The following is a 24,430-nucleotide window of genomic DNA, read 5'->3' as shown; positions in this document are numbered from 1 at the left end:
CCAGAAATGCATCAAGTACGGTAAACGTGTGTTGGATGAATCAACTAGCAGCCTCTCACACACAGAGGGAAGGAGGAATAATGATAATAGAAAAATAATAACAGCTCCAAGGAGACAGCACACAATTACCTGTGTGTGCTGTAATCGTTATAATGGCTGACGGATTGAAGAGCTTCTGTCATGTTCACACGTCAGCAACTGAAGCAATCAGCAGCTCTGTCTGTGCACAGTTAGCCACTTATTATAGCAGTGGGAACATCAGCACCACTGTATCACAAAAATGTTATGCGTTTTACCCACATAGGATAGGAAGAAAGCTACAGACTAAGAGGATAAGGAAGAGGATGAACACACTGTACCTCTAACTTCTGACAAAAGCTTGAAGAGGGTAAAGTTGGATGTGTGGTTCACTTTGGCACAGTGGGTTAGGGTTACAACTACAACATATGATTAATATAGTATTCATCTTAATTCAGCTATGGATCTTGGAGGGGACATTTGTGGTTGGTGAGCAATATATCCTAATGTCTCTGATGAGCCACTGATGTTTTTTTCTGCCGCCACACTGAGGTCAAGGATTTGTGGCTTGGTGTGAAACGTCTGAACGATTATTAGATGGTTTGCAATACAATTTGGTGATGACATTCATGTCCCCATCAGGATGAATTATAATAATAATTTCAGTGATCCTTGAACTTATTTCTAAGCCATCACTTGGTCAAAATTATAATTTAACCAATACTTTGGTTTCTCGCCAAATAGCTGCAGACCTAATGCCATCTCAGTCTGCCTCAGTTGCATTTGGTGAAAGCAAAGTGCTAAACTAAGATCGTGAACATGGCAAATTCCATGGTAGTGTCAAACTCATAGTATATAATCTACTCCTTGAGATGTATCATGTTATTACTAGTCTCTGCTGCCAGGATACTTCAGTGCAATGATTCCTCAACATGAGGCTGGGCAATATATCGATATGTAATCTTTATCGCATTAGACTCTGTGTCAGATGAAATTTTGGCTGCTTAACAGTAGCAGCTGTTCTACTTGTTGTAATACATGCCTTTACCTACTTAGTCATTATATCAACATTACTGGGGATTATCTATTGAATATCTCATTGTGTCAATATTTTCTGAAAGTATAATAATCATCCCTACAACATTGTTGCAATCATGATATTTGATTTTACAATTTACCTGTCCACACTTGCTTTTGTGGAGATTTCAAAATATTAAGATATATGTTGTTTACTGCAGTATAGCCCTAAACTATTATTTTGTATTAATTTGAAGCCATATTGCCGAGTTCTACCTTGACAAAATACCTACTGCATCACTAGTTAGCCACACGGTGTAAAAGAATATTGTAACATCTTAAGAACGATTGTTCAAGCAGGTTGTTTTAGTCTAAATTCAACAAAACCTTAGAGCTGGCAGAAAAGGAAGGGTTTGTATGAATGGTTTATAATTGCCAATGGGAAATTACCCGTTTTGTTGTTTAGGTATGAAGAATTTTGCCATAAAACCCTTTAGTTTTGTCCAATTAAATGTCAGTTCATTAAACCTACTGAGACCCAGTTTATCTTGAAAACAGTGAATATTATGTAGAATAATATGAGAAAAATGCTCCACATCTTATTAAAGTAAAGATTAATTAATTGCTACCTTAAGCAATGAACTAAAAAAACAACTTTGTCCCCTGTCGTCCTTGAGTTAATACCCTCACAAACTCCACTGTCTGCTAATTACCTCCAACCCAAACAGCATGCACACATGCGTTACCCATGGCAACCACACTCATCAGAGTCTCCAGTCGGTAGCTACTCAGCCAGAATACAAAGATTAGGCTTGTAGCTACAAGGATGGAAAATTGTCTGTTTGTGTATGTGTTCTGTGGGGGACCTATAGAGGAAGGCTCAGCAGCAACTCGGGTACATCTCCATCACAATTATAGATTGAGTAAGCAGCAGCCATCTCAAGATATGGTCTGTCACTCTGCAACAGAAGTACTCCCTCCTCACCATCCTCGTCCTGTCAGCATGGAGACTAATGTTATTCAGTGTTATTCTGAGCAGTGGGGTTTATAAGGCAAGTCAAGCCGTCACACAGCCACAGGGAGCAACAGCGGCACTGGCAATCAGTTCTTAATTATCACTTCAAGAAAGTCTTTGTCCCTCTGTTCCATAACTGAAGTGAAGTGGGTCATTTTAGCACAAATACTCAGGAGCCAGGAACAACCCTCAAGATGTTTCCTTATATCTGTGTCTCCACTATTACTTGCTGATAGTCTATACCTTAGGCCATAACAAGTTGATAATGAGCAACTCAAGCTGGTAAGTGTCTCGTGGCCCAGAAGCTGTTTTTGGAGAAGTTTCTGGTTAAATGACATAAATACCAATATTGAGGTACTACAGTTACAATAATAGTCAGATTCAAATTCTTTCATACATGATCATATTCCAGCATTTTCGTGGTGAACAACACTGCTGCACTTAGAACGTTTCCAAATTCATAAACCTGAATCTGAGACAACCTTTCTATCTTGCAAATTACATTTGCTGTGGCTGAAATCCTTTACTAATATAATCATTTCTAACTGATATACTAATTTCAGCACAAGTACAAATGGAAAATGTAATAGTCTGAGATCCAGACAGATACTGCTGTGGCTGAGTAATAAGTCATGTGTGCAGCAATGTGTGTAACATTGCACATCACTGGCTTTTCTTAATTGAATCCAGCTATTCTTAAATCAATATCTAGATGGTCCCACAGCAAGTTTTACATTTAATGCTGAGCATGCTTGTGGAACTTATTTTTTGTTTTAAATGGATTATATTCAATATTGGTTTACTTTTACCATCGTCTTTTCATTTCTCCTTCATTTTCCAGAAAAGTCCCACTGACAAACATCTCTTCCGTCAGGAAGCCCCGAACAAGATGGCAGCAGAAAAACAACTCAAAATAACTTGACGTCACAAAAACGTTCCAAAACAGAAAAAAACAGAAATAAATCATACAGGGATCAGGGGCCAAACATACACCTGACACTGGTTCATATATGGCTTCTCTTTTATGAAATAAGCATTAAGTTATTGAATACCATTGTAAGGCAAATTATATTGAGCAATAAACATTCACGTCTACAGTGGTTTATTTCAGTAGATTCAAATAAAGTTGGAGAATCTTGGAGCTAAATGCAGCTCTACAAATGGACTGTGGATTATTCATGTTATGCATGTGAGCTGAGTGCTGTAACTAGCAAAGTATTTCAACTGTATGTCATATAATCACCACCCATCACTGTGAATTTAAAGCTTCATCTTTGTATTTTTTAAAAGATGCGTTCTTACTACTTAGTCATAAGACGGAAGTCTTTGTCATGAATGGGGCCACTACATGAACCTCGGAGGAAACACAGCACCTGTGCCTTTCATCCATCCTGTGATAACAGCTACCAAGTAACAAGCAACACAAGAGGAAAAGAGAATGAGCCGTGATCCTCTGAGCTCTGCTGGATGCAGCAGACTCAGAACAAAACTAAAACTAAACCTGATGGGCAACCAAGGGATAATTAAGTGCTAACTAAAATGTGTTGATCTGCATTCATGAGCCGCAGCATTAATTATGCATGAGGTTCCAAGTGTGTACCCCATTAACATAAAATAATGTCAGCAATTTACCACTGCATAGTTTCCAGCGTGTGGAAACAGGAGAGAATAACTAACACTGCAGCAACTACAAGTTTCAACACATAAATCAAAAGTTAGATTTTGTGGCTTCAGGTCAGTTTTAGTATGTTTTTAGTATGTTTAGTATGTTTCACCTAGCTGAAACTACTGAGGCTGGACTCAGAGCAGACCAGTTGATGTGACATATAAAGAAGAGCAGGCTGGTTTTTTTGGCTGTGGCAAAAAACATGAAACCGACCCAACTTACAGAGAAACGCAACTGAACCTCACGTTGCAGTGGCCAATATTTACTTATAATACATGAAGAGTTAACTATTATCTATTACAAAAATCCATAGAACATTTTATAAATATTTTCTAAACTCACCATAAATATATTCTTTTCTATTCAAGCGTCTCTCAGTACATGCTCAAGATGTTTTTATCAATTTCAACAAATTATAATGCGTCTGCCAGGAGATACTGAACTCATTCAACCCCACAAAATTCTACAAGTGCTGCAAATTGATTATATAATCAACATCTCAGTCAGCAAGCTGCTGAAAGCAATTAAAGGAGAACTATTTGTCAGAATGCGAGTAAACTCAAAGCTTCCACTGTCTTTATACAGATCACTATTTACTTTTATATAGCAGAACTTTTTATGTTTTCTTGTGGCTGGGTATGGGGAAGACACGACTGCATTTAGAGGGGAAATAGTGATCTGAAGGCACAATCCCCTCCTGAGCTCCTGGAAGTCTCAGGCAGTGCTGCTTCTCTGGAGGATACGCAGAACTCAGCAGGCAGGCAGCAATCACAACCTATCAGCAACCCTGCTGCTGTAGCACAGGCAGAATACAAAGCAGTGGATCAGAGAGAAAAGAAAATGAGGCAGACATAGATTTCTCCTTTGTGTTGAGTTGAGAAGTTTGACTTCAGCTGAGCAGATCACTTCTTGGCTGAACTAACTAATGTACCAGCTGAGAACAGGGGGAAGCTGGTTTTCTCAAAACTACAAGTGGGACAAGAACTCACCACTAACTACTACAATGATAATGTCACAGTTTTAGTGTGGCTGGTGAAATAGCCTACTGTAGCGACTATCATCTGAAGGTTAGACAGGGCTTCACCCACATGTACTCTGATGACTTATAGAGTCAAGAGCAGGGTACTTGCTTGGTATAGCTGATCTAGTGGTGAATGCAGTATTCCAAAGCCAGCAGTGCAGCGGTTTGTAGAGTCATAAAGCCACGAGGTTAGTGGTGTGAGAGATGAGTGTGGGAGTGTGTGTTATTTGTCATTAAGATGCCCTCAGGGCAGAGCAGGACAGGATCTTCTAACAATCTGATTAGCTAGCTTTCATTTGATAGCAGCAGGCAGCAAGCCCAGAGGCCGAGCTAAAAACAGACGGACTAACAAGGGAATAAAGGGAAAGTGCTACATTGTTTCAGGCGCAACAAAGTACCAGCCGGCTTCTTCAAGGCTGTCACACTGTAGGACGGAGACATCTTAAAATAATGTCTTTCTCAAAATCAGACACAACATTAAAGTTTGACTACATGACATTGTCTTTGCATACTGTCTACTGATATACTATCTAAAAAACATCTGAACAATAATATATATGCAACAAATATACACTGTCTTTATATACACAGATATAATACATACAGTATACTCATCTTATAAAAAGGTACAATCCCATTTACCCAAACCAATTATTTTCCACCACCATATGTTGTTTGTCCCAGCATTAGGCTTTTCTCTGTAATTCTGAAACAAAATGCTTCAGGCACTATTTATGCAGATCTTTCTGAAAAGCAGATGCAGTTGTTCCACCCAAAGCAATTCAGTGTTGATAAATGAGAATTCACAGTGAGAATGAGAGGACTGATAGAAAAGGATCATCCTGAGGGGGGTTATTTAGAATACAGGGGTGGGATCTGCTGTGTCCACTGGTTTGGGGGATGTTAGCACTGATCTCCTGAACCAAGCAATGGGTTGGGTGAGAACGTGCAATGTAGGAACACAGAAACTGTGGAGAATACCTTTATACACGGTAGCAATGGAATTGATGTCTAGCTTTAAAAAAATGATCATCACTGTACATTTCAGGCGATGCTGAGGTGAAAAGGTTACATAGCACAGGGAGTAGATAAGTACTGCATTACTTTGAAATAAAGTAACTACATTACTTTTTGAGTAACTACCTCAGGAAGGGTGGTTTTGCCAAGTTGAATGTCCATTCTCAAATACACATAGCTATTTATTATATTGTTCATGTAAAAATATCAGTTTTATTAGCTTTACATTTGCTTATTAAAGCCTTGTGAACAAGGTCTGTACTGCATACTGGCTGCAGCATTTCAAAGTTGACACGTTAACATGTCAGTGCTCTCCAGTGGACAAACTGGGTAACTGCAACACTGTTTCTGAAGTGTCTGAAAAAATCTTTAATATTTTCCATACTGCAGATGGTCTGCAGATGTGTCATTCAAGCTCTGTTATCGATTGATCACTTCATCTAAATTACTGACTCGGGAAGCAATGTAAGAAAAGACAAGATTTACAAAAAACGTTAAAATCTTTCTAACTGTCTGGACGTTTCTATCTGTTTCCTGTCAGTAACTGTTCTGCCGCTAAACACACCTTACTGCTGCCTCTGGCTACACACAGCATATCCTCTCTCTCTCCTCCTCCTTTCATTCACACATTATCTCCCTCTCCTCCTCCCTTTTTCTGCCTGCCTGCCTGCCTGCCTGCCTGCCTGCCTACTGTTTCTCCTCCTCTCTCTCTCTCCTCCTCACTCCCCTCCTACCGTTTGGACTGCAGCAGTCTCTCCTCAGCCTCCTGTCTTTCTTTTAGCAGCCTCTGCAGGTAAAGGATCTCCCTCTGGTAAGAAGCTGTCCTCCCCTCCACTGCCTCCTCCAACACTGCCAGTCTGGTAGACGCCTGCCTCCTGTACACCTGCACATACACACAAAACACGCAGAGGAATGAGATGTGTAGTGTTGCTATGAAGGAGGTGGATTTACATGAAGGACAGCGCAGCAGAGACAACTGGAGTGGAGGAGGGGGAGTCAGACACATTGGGACAAGGTGAGCAACACACGCACACATACAAACCTGCATGGAGAGCCTGGTTTGAGTGCATCTGGTGTTTGTTTGGAGGGTGTATACTTGTAATATAATAACAGTTCTGTTCAGATTGAAATTTAAGTTGTTGTATCAGCAGCTGTTGAGCTGCAGACAGTTCAGAACTACTGCAGTTAGTGCAGCACACACACACACACACACACACACACACACACACAGACTCATACAAGTGGAATATGTGTTTATTGTTATGCGGACTAGTTTACCTCTGCTGATGCAGACATTCAGTCATGAAAATAAAGCAAAAGGTCTAGAAAGAAACACACTGCAAATGGAAAACAGGAGACAGAGGGCAGATTCTGTGTTCAGCTCTGCCACTGGAGAAAAATTAGTGATGAGAAAAACAAGGTCTGTGCAATGACAGACAGTGTGTGTTTGCTTTCTATCAGCTTTTGATTTGTGCGTGTGCATAGCGATTACTAATCACGGGTTATCAAGTATCTCGCTTGTCTGGAGGCAAATGGATTAGAGACTGAGTAATCTATGAGGCTCTTTGTATGTTCATACAAAGCTTTTTTTTAACCCTCAACTGTTTTCTGTTGTATATGGAAAGCAACAGGAGGCACCCACAAAGCATTCAAAATGTGGCTTCTTTTTATGACACCAACAGATGCTAAATTATGTTTTCTTAATCACAATCAAGGAGACAGTGGGGAACATGTCTCTCTGCTCATTGCTTTGAATGAGAGAGGTGTTCACATACAACCTATAATATGGCATACGGTAGGAAATGAACATTAGTCGTTAAGAAAAAAAGGAGCAAAATTGATTTTCTCACATTAATAAATGTTAGGGCCATTAGTGCTATGTGCCTACCTGTCAAACACTCTTTGGGATTACTTGAACTTTATTTCATCCTCAATGGTTTTGCAGTTATATTTATGTGGCTGACAGTTTTGCAATTTCTACACATTTTCCTCTGTCATTTGGATTGGGATTGCTTTCTCTCAAAGTGGCCACCTGATGAAAAACAGGAGAAAAAAATGAATTGCCTGGACAGACTTGTGAGCTGGGAGCATGTCAACATGATTTTGACTCTTGGTAAAAAGGACTAGATGAATAAGGCGGGGGTAAAATGAATTTTTAAGTTGATCAGTTTGTGCGAAGTCATTCAGAGAATGACAATGTCAATTAAATAACGAGTCAAAAGAAGCATTTTAATAAGCAATTCATGACTTAGCTAATGTAATAAACGCCTCAACGCCTGTCGCCTCAATGTTTGCGTTTAAACGGCTGCTCCTCTGTGAGCTCACACCCAGCTCTGAAGACGCTCCCTGAATTGACAGTCGGGGCTGAGGTGCCGGCGACAGGCTTTCCAGCTGCAGCAGTTTGTGGCAGCTTTTCAGTACGAATGGTTATCAATGAGAAGGGATCCATATTCAAGTAGACCGCCTTGTGGTGAGAACAGCTGTGATTGGTATGAGACTAATTGGTAATGATGATTCGATAGGCTGGCTTTCAAGCCGATTACTGCTGGGGCTTGTGACCTTCGTGTCCTGCATGAACTAACACTAAGCTTCATAAATTTCTTTCTACCTGATTGTATTCCATACATCTATTTAAAAAAAATCTTAATTCACATTACTTAAGAAAATGCAACCACTCTGAGCACTTTAATCTGTCTGACATAATTACAAAGCACAGAATACAAACACAACCATGACGCCTGTAAGTGTGTAATTAGTAATGGTTGGCTGGACACAGCTGATGTTCAGGAGCCTTCGTTCAGCAGGAAGCAAAGTGAAAATGCCCCCTGTTAAATCCATGTAGGATTGATGTTCAAATACTGATAGCAGTGCCATGTGCCCAGAAGCTTATTGTTATTCATCTCTGACCAATGAGTAGCAATGGAACCAATATCTGTATTTTACATTAGAAAGATATGGGAATATGGAGTAGGTCTTGAACAATCAGGCCTTGACATCTGTTTACATACAGGCGCTAACCCAAACCATGAGCATATGATTTACGACATTCACAGGATTCCCAAAAAGCTAAACAACCTGGATTGTTTTTGTTTTGTTTTTTAAGACTAGCTCTATATGCTAACATTTATTCTGTCAAAATGATAGTTCCTTACCTATCAAGTTTAGGTTATGGCATTTACTGGAGACCTTTTCTTGTTTTACTGACACTGGGATGTAGAACTGTTGTAATTTTCCTTTCAGAAATCAAGCATTAGCTGTTTTAAGAAGGGCTGCACAATTTGTTGAAGTATTATCAAAATTGCAGTATGGCTAAATGCAATATCCAAATTGTAGAATTTTAAATATTCTAAAAAGGTAAAATAAGTAACAAAACATCTAAATAATGAAGTACTGTAGTGCTGCAGAGACATGTTTGTTTGGTACAGACTGCAACAACAGTCACATCATAATGATTTCAATAGCTTTTATGTGAAAATGAAAATTGTGATGCAAAAACAATCCCCCCCTATCGTGCAGCCCCAGTTTCAAGCAATTAATATGTTTAGTGCGTCATCACTCAACTGACTTCTGTGTATCTGTTTGGCTTATTAACTGCAATGTGCATGACCGGCTGCTCTGAAGAGGCCACAAAATGCATCAGTGTTTCAAGCAAGACAGGCAATGTACAAACTGCCAGTTAAGCAGTCAATCGTAACGTTGCTAGTGATCTGTCTGACTGACTGAGTATGCATTTTATTTACTGACGTCTGACCAAACACTGTGGCGTGCAGGCTGATGTGTGAGTGTGTGTGTGTGTGTGTGTGTGTGTGTGTGTGTGTGTGTGTGTGTGTGTGCATGTGAGAAAATACAAATTGTAAAATGTCAGAATGACTCAAAGTGCAATTTGGCACACAGCTCAAAAACACAGAGCGGGACAAGAAATCATGTTAGCATTAATTGAAAATAAATGACCTACATTTCAAACTAAGTACTAATATTAGCGCCTACATACAGCATTTTACACAGACTTCTCCCTCTAATGGCTGAGCATGAACAACAGGCTAACCCACTCAATTCTATCAAAGTGACACACTCACCTCTCTTCTACCAGTGACCGCTTCTCTGCAGGATATATGTAGGTGAATATTAGGCGGCAGAATAATATATGTCATCAGCCCACAACCTTGTACCATATAATCTGATGTACTTCAAGGATGGCAGCAATGATTGGCGATTTTCCTGGCCATACTCTATTTCCAAAGAATGTAGACTTCTGGAATTAGTATGTTCCTTACAAGAAAAATGATTCTCAGTGTTTGGAGTAGTTGCAGTGTACCCAATCACAAAATGACTTAAAATGATCTTGCCAGACATCTAATGTTAGTTAGTTTTGCTGGTAAAGCTGGTGAAATCTTTTAAATATATAATATTTAACATCTGCATTATTATTTCTGCATGTATTATGTACTTATATTATCCTTCATGGTTCAAAAAAGCACTCCCATTAAACAGTTTAATGGCACGTTGTGCTCAGTAATGAATGGAATTGGTATTTACTGTTGGAGAACTATAACCTGGAAAGCAAAATGTCTCCCAAGCTTGGCCTGAATCTTCATCAAACCCCCGGGGAGGCAGCAGGGCGCCAGCATCAGCCCAGCTGAAGCGGTGACATTCAGCCCTCACAACAAGCTGAGCTGAGCAACGCCAAACCAATAAATCTCCCCTCCGAGCTCTAAACCAGAGGCTGGCTGACCTTCTCTGCACAGCAACAACAAAAAACTCTAAGAATTAGGAGCAGACAAGCATCTATTAAAGCTTACTACAACCCAGTGAGGAATTCAAGTTGTATTAGAGATGTTTTTCATTGTTGTTTTAACACTTCTTTAAGACTTGTTCCTCAGGACAAACACTGTGTTCTGCAGTGAAGTGTATTTCTTCAATAGGGACTGAGACTCTCAGCCATGTTTCTGGAAATTCCAATCTAACAGTGAACTACTTTTTCTCTCTTTAGGAAAAGACCTTGTGTTTAACTGGAAGGTTCTGAAACCTTTACCCTAAAATCAAAACCACCTATCTGATCTCTTACCAGAGTGCTACTAGTCATCAAGATTGTTTTTGTGTTGGTTGCTGAGTTTATGAGATATTGGCTGTAGAGATGTCTGCCTGTCTGCTATCAACTCAAACCACCCAAACAAAAGATTTTTAAAAAATCAGCAGTCTCTTTCCAGTAATGGGAACATTTTGGATTTTGTTTGATCTGTCTCTTTAAGACTCAGATTTGTCAGATCTTTCCATTTATTAAACTTAACTGTATCTGTACTGTTATTCGAAGCATTAGCCTATCAAAATCAGTGATATAAGTAGGTATATTTAAGGCAGCGAATTCATGTTAAATTGAGTTTTTACGTGTTTATAGATAAATAATATATGTTGTCCAAACTCAGACCAAACAGTCTTTCCTCTGGGGTAACTACAGCCTTCAGAAGGATGCTGTGAGAGAGTATTTGATTTACTGCCTGTTGCAGTGACTGGCAGTACAGTAGAGTTTTCAGTTTTCGTTTTCTCACTCCATTAATTTTCTATAATGACCAGACACCTGGTTCTTTTGTTTGTCCATATGAGAAGCCAGCTGAAGTTGATCCTTTGGGGTCCCACCACCTGTGCATCAGCACTGCCATATGTCCTCCCTTATGCTGAAATACGATTTGTGCTGCAGCCAACAACTACTACTGACAGTCTGAATGCAGAGTAAATCCTGAGCTTGTGTTAAAGACCACTGTGTATACACCCTCCTCTCCTTTCATCTGCCAAGCTGCTGTTTTTTACATCAACACTTTACAACCACTAACATCATACCCTTTAAAGCTGTAGTCTGTAACTATTTCATATTATATTTGCTAAAATTGTCATTATGATCTGACAGTAGAATATGACACAGGTCAGCTGTGTAAAAATCCACTGTCTGTGGGTCCACCCAGTGGCTGTAAATTGATTTGCAAGAATCAACCGCTCCCGGATCAACATAACCAATCAGAGCCTAGGAGAGTGTCTGAGAAGTGTCAATCACTGTCGTGTAGCCCCTCTCCCTCACGTAGGCACAGTACCTGCTCTTACCTGCTCAGAGATGTTCAAGCTCAAGCCCAGACTGTAAATAATGAGCCCAAAAATAGCCCAAAAATAGCCCACCATAATCTACTTCCGGCACTGTGTCGAGCGGCAGCCAGCAACAGTAGCTCTCTCAGTAAATTGCTGCTATTTCATGCTGCTGCTAAATTTACTATTTTTTTCACTTTATACCACTTGTCACTTTATTCAATCTTATTGTGTACTTTTTATTTCAGTTTTATGCTGCTCACTGTTGGATTGCATTCTGTGTACTTAGTAACTTGTTTATTTATTACTGTACCATTATTTATTACTTTTGTATTCCTTTCTCACTTTGTTTGACTACTGTTGCACGACAATTTCCCTCGGGATAAATAAAGTTTTCTTGAATCTTGAATCTTGACTCTTGAATATCCCATGTCAAAGAGAAGAAATAGGAGACTCATGAAGAAAAGCAGTGTTAAAACAAAGAACTGGACTGAGCCAGAGTGAAAACTATTGATTAATTTTGGAGCATCAGTTCAGAGGTGGAGGGAGCTGTGGGATTTGTAAAGACTTTTCTGCTGGAGCTGTAAGGAGCCCTGCTTCATGTATGTTTCATTCTATGTTTTAACCACTAGGCTATGGTGGCAGTGGTTACAGTAATACTCACAATAGCACATATCGTTGTACGCTGTTGTAGTCGAGCTGTGTAGCGTGTTGCTAAATCTAGCCTGTTAGCTTGTACACTAACTCCGGTGTTTAGCACTGTCTTTATGGCCACTGATTAGCAAAAGTGTCTTTCAAGTGACCGGGCAGTTATAATGTTAATTTTTTTATTTCAGGATGCTCTGAAGTGGTTGAATTGGTTTAGAGAAATAACATTACTCATACTTCAGAAAGGCAGCATGGTGATGATGATTACCTGAATGATTACCTGGTAACTCGTCTACAGGGATGTGAGGAATATTGTTTGTTACTCAGGTTACTGTGACTCGGCATGCGGCACTCATCATTGTAATTTAGTTGTATTGGTCAGAAATAGAAAAATCAGGGCTTATGTTGTTGTTATTTTGAATGCGCGGCCTTGGTTATATGGCGTCCTCTGTTACCATGGTTACAAGCCTGCTCGTGCACGGCAGGCTCCTCTGTGGGAGGGGCTTAGAAGGCAGCGCTGCAGCACAGCAGAGAGAAAGAAGGAGGGACCAGAGAGATGTATCATTCAAATATTCTGGCTAAGTCCACTTTTTCTCAAAACTCCAGACTGCAGCTTTAATCCAATTCATTAATTCACAAATCCAAATGTTTAAATTCCCTGCAGCCATAACTCCATTCTCTCAGCTATAAAGCATCATCGCATTTGTAAACACATTGACCTTTTCTGCTGAAATGGGCTGTCTCGTGCGATTAGCAGAAGAAAACATGGTAGAGATAATGAAGCAGTTCCATAAGGGCAGGCATGATTCAACCACAGGAGACCCCTCTCTACACCCAATCTTATTGCATGTAATGAGAGACAAGTGGACATACTTGAAGGGAGCATCGTGAGACAACAGAAAAAGATACAGGAAGATCAACTGGATTTATGCTGTGGGTATACTGAAGGAACAAGCCAGATACTTTATGCAGCCTACTGTTTGTTTATTGGACAGCTTCCAGTGGTGGAAAGTGCAAGACTATGGTTGCAATTCTTAGCTACCAAATGTGAAAAAGAAAACACTGGTAGTTTGTTGTCTTCCAGTGGCTGATGATTCATCAAGGTGTAAGTATTTAAAACTTCATAATGAGTAGAAGAGAGTTGGGGTTGAAAAAGAGCCTGATCAACTAACTATTCTTGGCTCAGTAAAGGAATGAATAGCTGACATTTCTCCTACTGAGCCAGTGGAGTGCAGCATAAAACTCACTGTTTAGGAGGATTTGATTTCCTAGCTCTCACAAGACTTCTGTGAAAAATCTCTGACCTTTGCTGAGGAGTGGAGCTCTTGTTGTGCTGAGAGCGCACAGGTGTGTAGAGGTTTATTTAGGAGTTACCCAACACAAGAATAACACAATGGGGTTAGTGTGAAAGATAAGTAAGCCTCTTTATCTGCAGGGATTGAAAACGTACTAGTGCCTGCTTTTCTGACAATAGCAGACAAACACAAACTCACACACAAACATGCACCTGCCTTGGCGAGAAGAGAACTGGGAAGACAACACATCCCACATCTTGTTACAGTAACCAAAATCTTCTGCTCAAGTGTTTTACAAACATCTGCCAGCCTCAAAGTCATAAACAAGCTAATTGACACATCTGTCTAGTGGGACTGTGCTTCAGTCAGACAGGAGAATGAGCAAAAGCACAGTGAAAGACACCAGCACAGTTTACCTGGGCACAGGACAAGATAGGAACTGAGTCCTGTTCTAAAAATCACTTAGCCTAGAGATGGGATTTGAACCAGTGACCTTCCGAAGACTAGCCAAGCTGCTCTACCCACTGAACTACAGCCGCCAGTCCAGTGACCTGTTTATGAGTTACATACACAAATGCATTTTGAGCTTGCAAAGCCAATCACAGTCTATGCTCTTTGTCAGCATACATTATTAAATTGATGACTTCAGGTTTATGATGATTGCACAGCAAGTTGTATTTTGTAATGCAGCTACCAAATACATTTCCATTGTAAATTATATTTGAGTGAGACAATCTAGAGGAGCCAGATCAAGGCCAAAAGGCTTCTGTTGTTTTGTTTTGTTAATTTTTATTTAATTCTGATATTCTTTTGAATACATTTAAATTCCAGTTAAATTGAAATCAATCTTTTCCGGCAGTTGTTTTTATTTTTAAAATGTTTGGGATTAAAAAAAAAATAATAATCTAATATCAAAACTTGAACTTTTAGTTTCAAACCTAATTTTAACAAAGCTTTTGCCCTCGATATGGCTCCACAAACATGGGCCCAGTTCTAATGTCTCTGCTAAGGCATTAAGCCCTGAACCCTCAGCCCTTAACATATGTCACCTGGCAAATGTTTAAGTGAGACAGGCTGCAAGGGGTCAATAATATAACTAGGAATGGAACAGCACTTACAAAACAGTACTCGCTTGACACTGCGTGTTAAGATTTGATGGGGCTGTGCATGTCGGCTCCTCTGTGAGTACTATGATCACTCATAACACCCTTCTCCAAGTTAGTTCAGAGGAAATGTTAACATGCTTCTTTGCAGAGACTTAATAGATCTAGATCAGCTGCCAAATTCAAAAGTGACAATTTGAACTTGAAAAAATCTCATCTCCTGGGCCACAGGTTTCTTGTAATGTCAAATATCTAGACATCAAAGATTGTTTTATTGTTAAGGTAAAAACTATACAGTAGGAGTGTTTTACATATGGACTTACATAAATATAATACATTAAAATGTATCATATATGTGCAGTTTTTCAAATTACCCCACATAGACAGAACAGCAAAGCTTCTTCTCTGTGCTTTAACAGGTAAACTGTTAAAAAAAGAAAGGTTTAGCAAAAACCCCTAATTGTTGTAAACAAGGATGAAAGATCTGCCAACAGTGGCATGAACATAATCATCTGGATCAGTGGCATAAATTACAGAAGCTTCACCAAGCAGATATTCTGACAGAAAAGGTCAAAGCTATCATCAACAATCCACACTCAAAGGTGGAGGAGAGAGGAGGTGACAGGGGAGCAGAGAACATACTGTGAGGACTGAGAGAATAAGTAGCTAGCTAAGAGTTTAGGAACAGCGGGGAGCACGAGGGGTATTTTTGTGAGGTATGTGTTGTAAGTCTGTCAGTTAAAATATTGCTGCATGTAGATCTTCCACTCTTTTACTTTTAATCAGGTGGTGAAGTAAACCATTTTGTTAACATAACCAACATGCACTTGATATAATTCAGCTTTTGCAGAAGATGAATCGGTAATGTTGTTAATATCAAGAGGAGATACATCTACTATTTCCTCCATATCGCCTGCTATAAATTCAGGGAAACACAGTGTTTGATCTTGTTCATCTTGCCAAGATCTATACACAGAATATTGACTGTTGTCAGGTCTACACCTTTACAGAGTGCTCTGTGGCTGAGATAACACACTTACACTTTAATGTTTTCTTTTTGGTCGAAGTATTTTCCATTATGTGACAGAAACTGTTGATCAAAGCTCTTTTTGCTTTTAAAAATACCATCATGAGACTGGTAGTGGTTTGCAGAATTACTTAAAGTGATTGATTTTCTCCTGGTTTGACCTCCTATGAGAACTCTGAGTCACTGACAAAACAGCATGAATGAAGCTGGAAGGGACTAAAGGGTAGTGGTACATACAGTTTTAACCAAACATTCTCCAAATTGAATGGCAAATGATGATGTAAGTAACTGTCCTTAACAGGTAACTCCACCAGTTTCACACAATAAAAATGTGTTTACAGGTCTTGGGGGATTATACTGCACATGTGAAAAAAATTACTATATAGCCTATTGTGGCTCCAGAGGAAGCTGTATGTATACTGATAATCTGCCTACGGTGGTGTCGTTCAGTGACTGGTGCATTGTGGGTAGTGTGTTAAATTGATGGAGTTACCCTTTAAGAAGAACATATTCCCGTATCTAATGCCACAATCACCAGGATGACAGAATTTGCCAGCGTCTTCCAAATCCGTTTTATAATGTAAAAAAAAACTATGATAAAAGTTTGGTCAGGTTTATGCACAAATGGTCATGGCTTGGGTTGAAAAAAGTCATTTTGGGGCGTTTATTGAAATGACAGAGAATGTTCTTTTGCCCTGTTAGACAGTTTTGCTCAAACTGCATGTGTGAAATTAGCATGTGATCTGATAGGAAACAACTGTGCAGTACATAAATACCCCAATGGAGGTGAAGAATGAAACATACAGCAACTGTTTTTTTGGGTTGTAATATGTAGTAAAATCAGTTGATAGTCTTAAACATGAACCAAACGTATCTTACTTATTCATTCTCTGTGCAGTCAGTGTCATGGGTGATGTGTCCTTAAGTATATAGTACAAGTATCTGGTATCCACAGTAAGTTTTAGACTGTATAAAGGCCTTTCTAGTCGAATCTCTTGTAACATCTGAAGATGTTTATACAGATATGCTCAGCTGTTTATAGTTTACAGTAAATTAAGTATATTCAAGGATTTTAATTTATCTATCTATGTAGATCAGGCAGCAGGTCTCTCCTTGTGTTTCCCACCTTGACAGCTTGATAATGTTACATGTTGCAGTGACATCTCACTGTAACAGAATGCGTCCCCTGATTCAGACTTGCCTTGCTCGTTTATGTGTTCCTCTGAAGGTTTTTCTTTTCCTCTTCAGTATTTCACACAGGTTACACTGTTTATTCATCATGTGCTGTAATGCAGTCTTGCTATTTGTTGATATAACTTGCACTTGGTATTCTTTGTAAAGCTGACCTTTTTAAATGTCAGCTTTGGTCCACCTCCTCCCCTGTGCTATTTCTCATTCGTCAGCTCTGGTGGAGCTACACAACTATTTTCAAATCAATGTTATGACTTCAAATTAAACGGATTTACATTGGAGACCAACTAATCAGTCCGTCAACCTGTCAACGAATCAGTCAACTAGCCAGTTAACTAGTCTGTCAGACTGTACACCACTCAATCATCCGACCACTCAGTCAGAATATACTGTATGTTGACATTCAGCCACACATAGGGCCAAACTAAAACATTGTTCTCCTTCATATTCTCCTACACACTCCTTCTCCATGTGTAATTTACAATACTGCTGTGACAAGACAAAGAGTGGTTGACTTGATATTCACCACAATGTTACTCCTTCAATTATTCATAGTCTTACGACCCTTCTGTCAGCTGTCAATACCCCTACAGGACTTTATACAACAGCATACCCCTATATGAGTCATCTGTCAATTGTCCCTCAATCCAGCTTGATCAGCCACCCATATTGTCCTATTATATCCTATTTTGCCCTTGTAGAAATAAGGAATTTACAGTGTCATGGCATAAAGATTGATTTCTAAAGCATTCTTAATACGAAGCAAACAACTCTTAAAATACGGAAAACATTCTGCACATGCTGTCCATTAAATTAGACTATGTCCTGCCCTTTGTCCCTATCCACCACAGGACTGCATCACAGAGGGGTAAACATTTCCTGGCATGACTAAGTCAATCCTAGTACCTCAGCAGGTCATCACAGCAGCCTTACTCAATTGCTAGGAGTAGGAGTGATCTAATGGGCATTGTGTCCATGTGTTGTGTTTGTTGTCTAACAACAACCTTATAACAATTTCAAGGTTGAGAAATATAGAATCAGACAGGAGATCATTATTGAACTCTGTTTGCTGAACTAGAACATCTAAAACCTGTGTTGTCCCAGCAACAACAATGCTGAGCTTCTCTGGACCATCCATCTAGATGGTCTGCAAAGGTTACCTCACAATAACACACTCAGCAATGCAGCTACTTAACTAAAACCGAGCTTGAGTTCAAAACATATTAAAAATGTATATACGTATATGTATACGTATATGTGTATATGTGTGTATAGATAGATAGATAGATAGATAGATAGATAGATAGATAGATAGATAGATAGATAGATAGATAGATAGATAGATAGATAGATATTTACACACACACGGCCAAATAGTTACAGTGCATGCCACTTGTCACCACAATGTCCAAATTGTTGCACGCCCTACCCTGCCCCCTCAATCCTACAATCTCAGTGCTGTACCCTTTCTCCACAACATTGCTTTGTCTAGGACTTCAGGGGAAAACTGAGAGATTCTGCTCTTGACATTGATGCAGCAGCAGCTGTTTCCTTCTGACATCTATCTGACATGTTTCAGAGGGCTTTTTAATGTAACAGACTGGTGACTAAAATATTTAACAGTCACAGAGAGGCCTGCTGGGCAATTGCCAGTGCAACATCCACCTATTCAATCCATATTTCATGGTCATGAATGAATGAATGACTGGCTTTTCTTTATATAGCATCTTCGTGATGGGAGGGGGACTTGTTAACGACTAAATATAGAAGTAAAGTAAGTAACAACAGGAATGACATAACTGTAGCTTTAGTTCACAAAAACACTTTTATAAGGTTTTACAAAAGCTTTTAGAAAACCTTTTAAGCTGTACTGAATCATACTGAATTGAACTAAATAAACCTGGACCTAAAGAAATTATCATCATGTCTGGGTAACACATGTCTGAAAGCACAAGTCACCGTTTTAGTAGACATTGAAAGTAACAACAACACTGACTACACTATATATCCAGGATGTCCAAATTAGCATGTTCTAGTGATTGATGATTATATCAACACACCGCAAAACAGCAGCAAACAAGCCCCATATGCTCAGATAATGGCATTACAGTAGGTCAAAGCTGTTGACCTCAACGTAACATGTAAGCTGCAAGGCTGAGGCACAAAATGGCAAACCCAGTAAATCGCATAAGTTCCAAAGGTTATATTTACCATGAAAATGCATGTTTCTCTGACACTGAGCGGTCCATCAGGATACACCTTTAGACTCTTAAATGTAAGGGAAAACTGCCCAGTTGCAACAAAGGGGTCAGATCCAAAAGGACACATCTGCTTGAGCACAGCTTGAGATGCATTTAGAGTTACATCTTCAAGTGTTATTAGACTTATTGTCATAGTGTCCAGGAAGAGTCCCTGGTATTATGCCTGGTATGATGTCACAGTACCTGCTCATTAACGTCATTCCTGTCAGTTACTCTTGGCGCAACTGACAGTGAAACCAACCAACTCTGTGTGGGCACATACACACACAGAGTCATACATAGTATGGCATGTACTGTGTGTAAACTGTGTGCTAATATTTTTGGCTTGTTAAAATTGAATGAGGTCAGAAACTCTACAGTGTTATTGACAGACTTGGATAGACAGTTTTTTTTAATATAATATATAAACACACACACACACGTGTGTGTATATATACACACACACATATATACACATATATTTATATATGTATATATATCTGTATATATGTATGTATGTATGTGTATATATACATATACATATATACAAATTTACATATACATATAAACACACATATATACATATAAATACATATATACATACACAAACACACACATACAAATATATTATATTAAAAAACTTTAAAAAAAAAATTAAAAAACTATCCAAGTCTATCCATAACACTGTAGAGTCTCCTACCACATTCAATTTCAACAAGCCAGAAATATTAGCACACAGTTTACACATAGAATAGGGCTTTAATAACACAGAACTACATGATAAGTATCAATATGAAGTTTTAAGTTTGTGAGTGTAAATGACACATACACATTGTCTTTATAATCCTTGATGGACAGAATGGAATTCATTGCTTACTGTAAGAGTAGAGGACTTGGGTGGGGCCGATTGATCATGTCATCGTCGATCGCCAGTGGCTGAAAGTAATCAAATTTTGGGCCTTGTAACTGCACAAAAATGTGATTTAAAAGGTGTCCCACCAGAGAGTAAATAAAGTAGCATGTCCCCTCAGGATTGCCGTAAGGCAAAACAAGTTTGTTAGTGCAAAGTGTGGGGGTGCACAGTTAATCTCAAAATAATCAAAATCGCAACATGACTAAGTACAATATCCAAATCACGACAGAACTGTGAGAGAGACAGAGAGACTTAAAAGCCAGTAACGAGGATGTGTGTAAGTGGTCATGACCAACCTTCCATTACCTGCTGATTAAGGTTGGTGTACATCTTTGACACAGAAAACAAGTATACTTACATAACTAACACTGCAGCTGGGAAATGCTTGATGCCAGCAACTGCAGCAGACGTGCAGTTTGTCATTCAGTCTCATGTCAAATTGTTTCCAAGTTGATCAGGGAATATGAAATGACATTGTGAAAATTGCAGTCCTGCTGCTAAGCATTCAGTCCCTTCTGTGCCATCACACCTATTTCATAACCCTAAGGGGAAATTCTGAGAAATGTGTGATGGCTTTGCTTTAATAAAGAATAGAGTTTCATGCCATCAGACAACCAATCATAGCTCTGATATATTTGGTCACATGAAAATGTGACAGTAATGGTTGAAATATATCAAGACACTACAACTAAAGGTTTGTGGAATTATATGTATTGGTTTGGTTGGGTGTTTTGGTTTTGGTTTGTAATGTTTGGTTTTGACAATGTCATTCTCTGACATGTATAATGGGGTTTTTACACATTGTGGTATATTATTATGTATATCACAGCTTATTGTGTTATTGCCCTTGAATTCTCAACCAGGATGATGCACAAAAAGTCCCATTTCCTGAGCTGAGTTTACTTTCTCATTAGGGATTATAAAAGCAGAAAACTGATGATTGGAATGGTGTCGTTTTAGCCCTTTAGGACTTCTGTTATGGCACCAACTATTACTCTTACAGAACGTTTATAACTTACATTGCTCCACAGTTCTGTATCGTAACCCACCAAAAAAAACAAGCTGAACAGGTCTAGATGATCCAATGGACAACAAATAAATGAAAGCACCTCTCCCTAGCACCTCTCCACAAATATCAATGGCATTACTGGCTCTTACTCCCCTCAAAGGGCTCTGGGATGACACCCTGATCAAACTCCCAAACCATAAATCATTCATCACCAGCAGGTACAGAGAACAGAAGCAGCCAGAGAGGAAGGCAGAGCCCTGACCTTTCCCTGATGGGCAACGATACAGCACATAACAATTGTGAGAAACATCAGCTTGTTTCAGCGAGATTCCTAGTGTTCTAGTCAAAGGCACATGTACTCCTGGCCTACCATTACCATTATATCATCATTATAACAATTTTTTTCTCAATGTGTCTCTGCCTTTATATTTTTCTTTCCTTCCTCAGATCATGACTCGAAGATGAGCTGTCCTCAGGTCGAGTTAGAGGAGAAGGACTGTCCTCCACCAGAGGAAATAGAATGTAAAATCTGTTACCAACGCTACAATGCCCACAACCGCAGACCTAAGATCCTGGACTGCCTACATCGGGTGTGTGCACGCTGCCTCATTAAGATCCTGGACATTGCTGACGGGGCAGGTTTCATCTCCTGCCCCTTTTGCAGACATCAAACTGAGATCACAGAGTACGAGGTGTCAGCCCTGCCTGACGATGCTAATATCATGTCCCACCTGGCAATGCGGGACAAATCCTGGAGCTCCGACCACAACGGGGAGGTAGTCCTGACTCCAAAGAGTTTGTCCTCCTCCAGTCCCTCTCTGGACTCCTCCAACTGCCTGGTCATCACTATAATGGAAGTGCAGAGGGACATGCAGCACTCCCCGAGTCGAAATGCCAGCTCTGACATCTATGCTGAGCAGAGTCTTGACTCAGTATCGATGGGCTCAAATGGACCGGCTGATCAGGACGCCATGTCCAAGTTCTGTAATCATGTCCCACGCATCCTGGTCTGGTTGCTGGGTTTCTTATACTTTGGCTCTCTGCCTCTAGGAATCTACTTGTTGGTGATCCAGAGAGTGACACTGGGCATTGTATGTGTTAGCTTGGTACCATCAAGCCTTACTGTTTGCCTGGTCTATGGGTTCTGCCAGTGTCTGTGCCAAGGTATGTGTGACTGCTCCACCAGGGGCTGATAGGATGCTACCCAAGAATAGGTGATCCTAGGATGGAATATAATATGTACCTTATGTGTTTGATGGATAGAGAGAGGGCTGCTCTCTCCTACACAGGCTTTACAAGACTACCAGTCAGTTGGCTGCATGGAGGAAGAGGACCTTGAGTCAGAAAACCAGTTTTGCCAAAAGCAACAGAGCCCCTGACAAGCTCTGAGAAGGAGCATTGCCTATACCTACATTTCTGTGTTGTATTTCTGTCACATTTGTTTGTTCTGTGTTGTGTGTGTGACCTAGTCTAACATAACACTGACAGCAGACTTTGACTTAAAAAAAATGACAGCACTGGACTGAGTCCTGGGCCCTCATTATCAACACTGTGCTCCAACTGAAATCTTACATGCTGTCAGTTTTAAGTGAAAGGTGAGATTTACTAACTGACTTTTCTTACAATATTTGTATATCTACAAATGAAATACCATGCACCAAATTCCAAGGGTACTTATTTAATGAACCACAGAAACTCAATATTTGATTATCTCTGTAAACAACTATCTGCATATGAATGCTTAATCTGTAAGAGAGGAAACAAGATTTTGTTTTCTGATTTGTTTTTTTGGTTCTGGTTTCCATTTGTTGTCCAAGTCCAATCACGTTTGAGCGGCGTGTGGCTGCAAGCATTGGCTGATGTTTGAGCTTTTTATTTATCTATTTATTCATCTGCATTCATATACAAATAAATACGACTCCATCCTTCATCCAGGTACACCAGAATTCTTGAAGCAGTCCCTTCAGAGGCTAAATCGCTGTCAGACGACAGCTGATGTAAGATTTTTTTTCTATAGTCAACATTAACAGTCTGTGTATTTACCTGGTTTTCTCAGTTTTCTATTTAGTTGCCAGTTGCAAAAAAAAAGAGGAAAATCCTTGTAGGTAAAGGCACCACTTGGACACTGATTAAAAATGATGTCAAATATATGAGATTATCAAGTCATTAATTAGTTATTGTGAGAATATTGACTGTTCAGTTTGTCTGTACTGTTGAGCAATGTAAGGAATATCATAGGACAGTATTGTCCGTTTGGTTGGATTTTTCATTTTTAATTTAAATTGCTTTAAGTAAGAAAGAAAAAGGGAAACCTGCATGCATATTTCAGCCTGGACTTAATACAAATGACCACATTAACTGTGAATTGGCTGTAATGCTTTATTTGTTATAATTATACTGTAACAGCAGTAGCTTTGGGCATACATGAGATGAGGTTGTTAGTCTTGCTTATTGAATTTTCTCCTTTCCTTTCTCTGTCTCTCCCTGTTGCCCCATTCACACTGGCATTTGAATGCGGCTTTAATGCGCCAATTTCCCGCCTCCGTCTCTGTGTGAATCTCTCAGAGGCAGCGAGGGGTGAAATTTGTCTGATAACTACCCTCACTCAAATTAATAAAGAGAAATTTCCCACAAAGCAATGTTACATGACCAAACAAATGTAACATAGTAACTGTAACTGTCTTTGGCAACTTATATGAGGAAAAAAAATACTACAGCTGTACGTGGAGAAGCCTCTGTCCACCCGCCAACTCTGAAAAACCCTGAAAAACAGCATCTGTCACTGGCAAAAGCTTTAACTCATCAAGTGTTTGTGATGAAAATAAATCACTGCGACTGTCAGTCCTCCCGACCGGGACTTCAGTAAACTTTCCCCCAGAAAACAGCCTCCATCCCGCGAGTGAGGGAGTCAGACAGTTTACTGATGGCGATTATGCAATTATGTAATTTAGCACGAAAAATGTAACTTTGTCACTTTCCGGGATGTTTGGTGGGTCAGGATCTCAATCATTACACAACCCTAACCCTTATAACAGCATCCATATGATTATAAACTGTCCGTGGGTTTAGATTGACAGGAGGACACAGAGGAAACACTTTGAAAAAACACAGACGTCATCATCATGACGTGTACCGTCACGCCTCTTTAGGAGCTGCAACACCGGCTTTCTGAGTGAAT

The 24,430-nt window shown here is 39.6% G+C and overlaps 2 protein-coding genes across 3 annotated transcripts in view; one reads left to right on the top strand and one right to left on the bottom strand.

Moving 5' to 3' along the window:
* The window catches only part of cep89 (centrosomal protein 89), a 58,592-nt gene that overhangs the window by 5,570 nt on the left and 28,592 nt on the right, over positions 1–24,430 (bottom strand). Inside the window, exons 17-18 of one of the 2 annotated variants that reach the window (XR_005074783.1) lie at positions 7,643–7,786; positions 6,507–6,637 (exon numbers count right to left, since the gene is read on the bottom strand). Coding sequence is in view for 1 of the 2 variants with exons in the window: in XM_037096319.1 (XP_036952214.1) it covers positions 6,489–6,637 (149 nt within the window). In the remaining variant the exon portion in view is untranslated. Of the gene's footprint in view, positions 1–6,488; positions 6,638–7,642; positions 7,787–24,430 lie in introns of those variants that run through there. The other variant, XM_037096319.1, reaches the window with a different exon arrangement.
* zgc:165481 (uncharacterized protein LOC100073327 homolog) lies at positions 6,697–23,132 on the top strand. Its single transcript, XM_037096321.1, has 3 exons — positions 6,697–6,769; positions 21,700–22,416; positions 22,516–23,132. The coding sequence occupies exons 1-3, from the start codon at positions 6,706–6,708 to the stop codon at positions 22,629–22,631; spliced, it is 897 nt and encodes a 298-aa protein (XP_036952216.1). The 5' UTR covers positions 6,697–6,705; the 3' UTR covers positions 22,632–23,132.

This window comes from Acanthopagrus latus, chromosome 4, assembly GCF_904848185.1.
Source record: "Acanthopagrus latus isolate v.2019 chromosome 4, fAcaLat1.1, whole genome shotgun sequence".
Lineage (NCBI taxonomy): Eukaryota > Metazoa > Chordata > Actinopteri > Spariformes > Sparidae > Acanthopagrus > Acanthopagrus latus.
This window is presented reverse-complemented; position numbering and strand designations above follow the sequence as displayed.

What these genes read in the sequence shown, in the direction of transcription:
- zgc:165481 (XM_037096321.1), top strand. Translation starts at nt 6,706, where the DNA reads ATGAAGGACAGCGCAGCAGAGACAACTGGAGTGGAGGAGGGGGAGTCA. An exon ending in GTCAGACACATTGGGACAAG is followed by an intron (nt 6,770 to 21,699) that starts GTGAGCAACACA and finishes TTCCTTCCTCAG; the next exon opens with ATCATGACTCGAAGATGAGC. An exon ending in CTGCCAGTGTCTGTGCCAAG is followed by an intron (nt 22,417 to 22,515) that starts GTATGTGTGACT and finishes TTTGATGGATAG; the next exon opens with AGAGAGGGCTGCTCTCTCCT.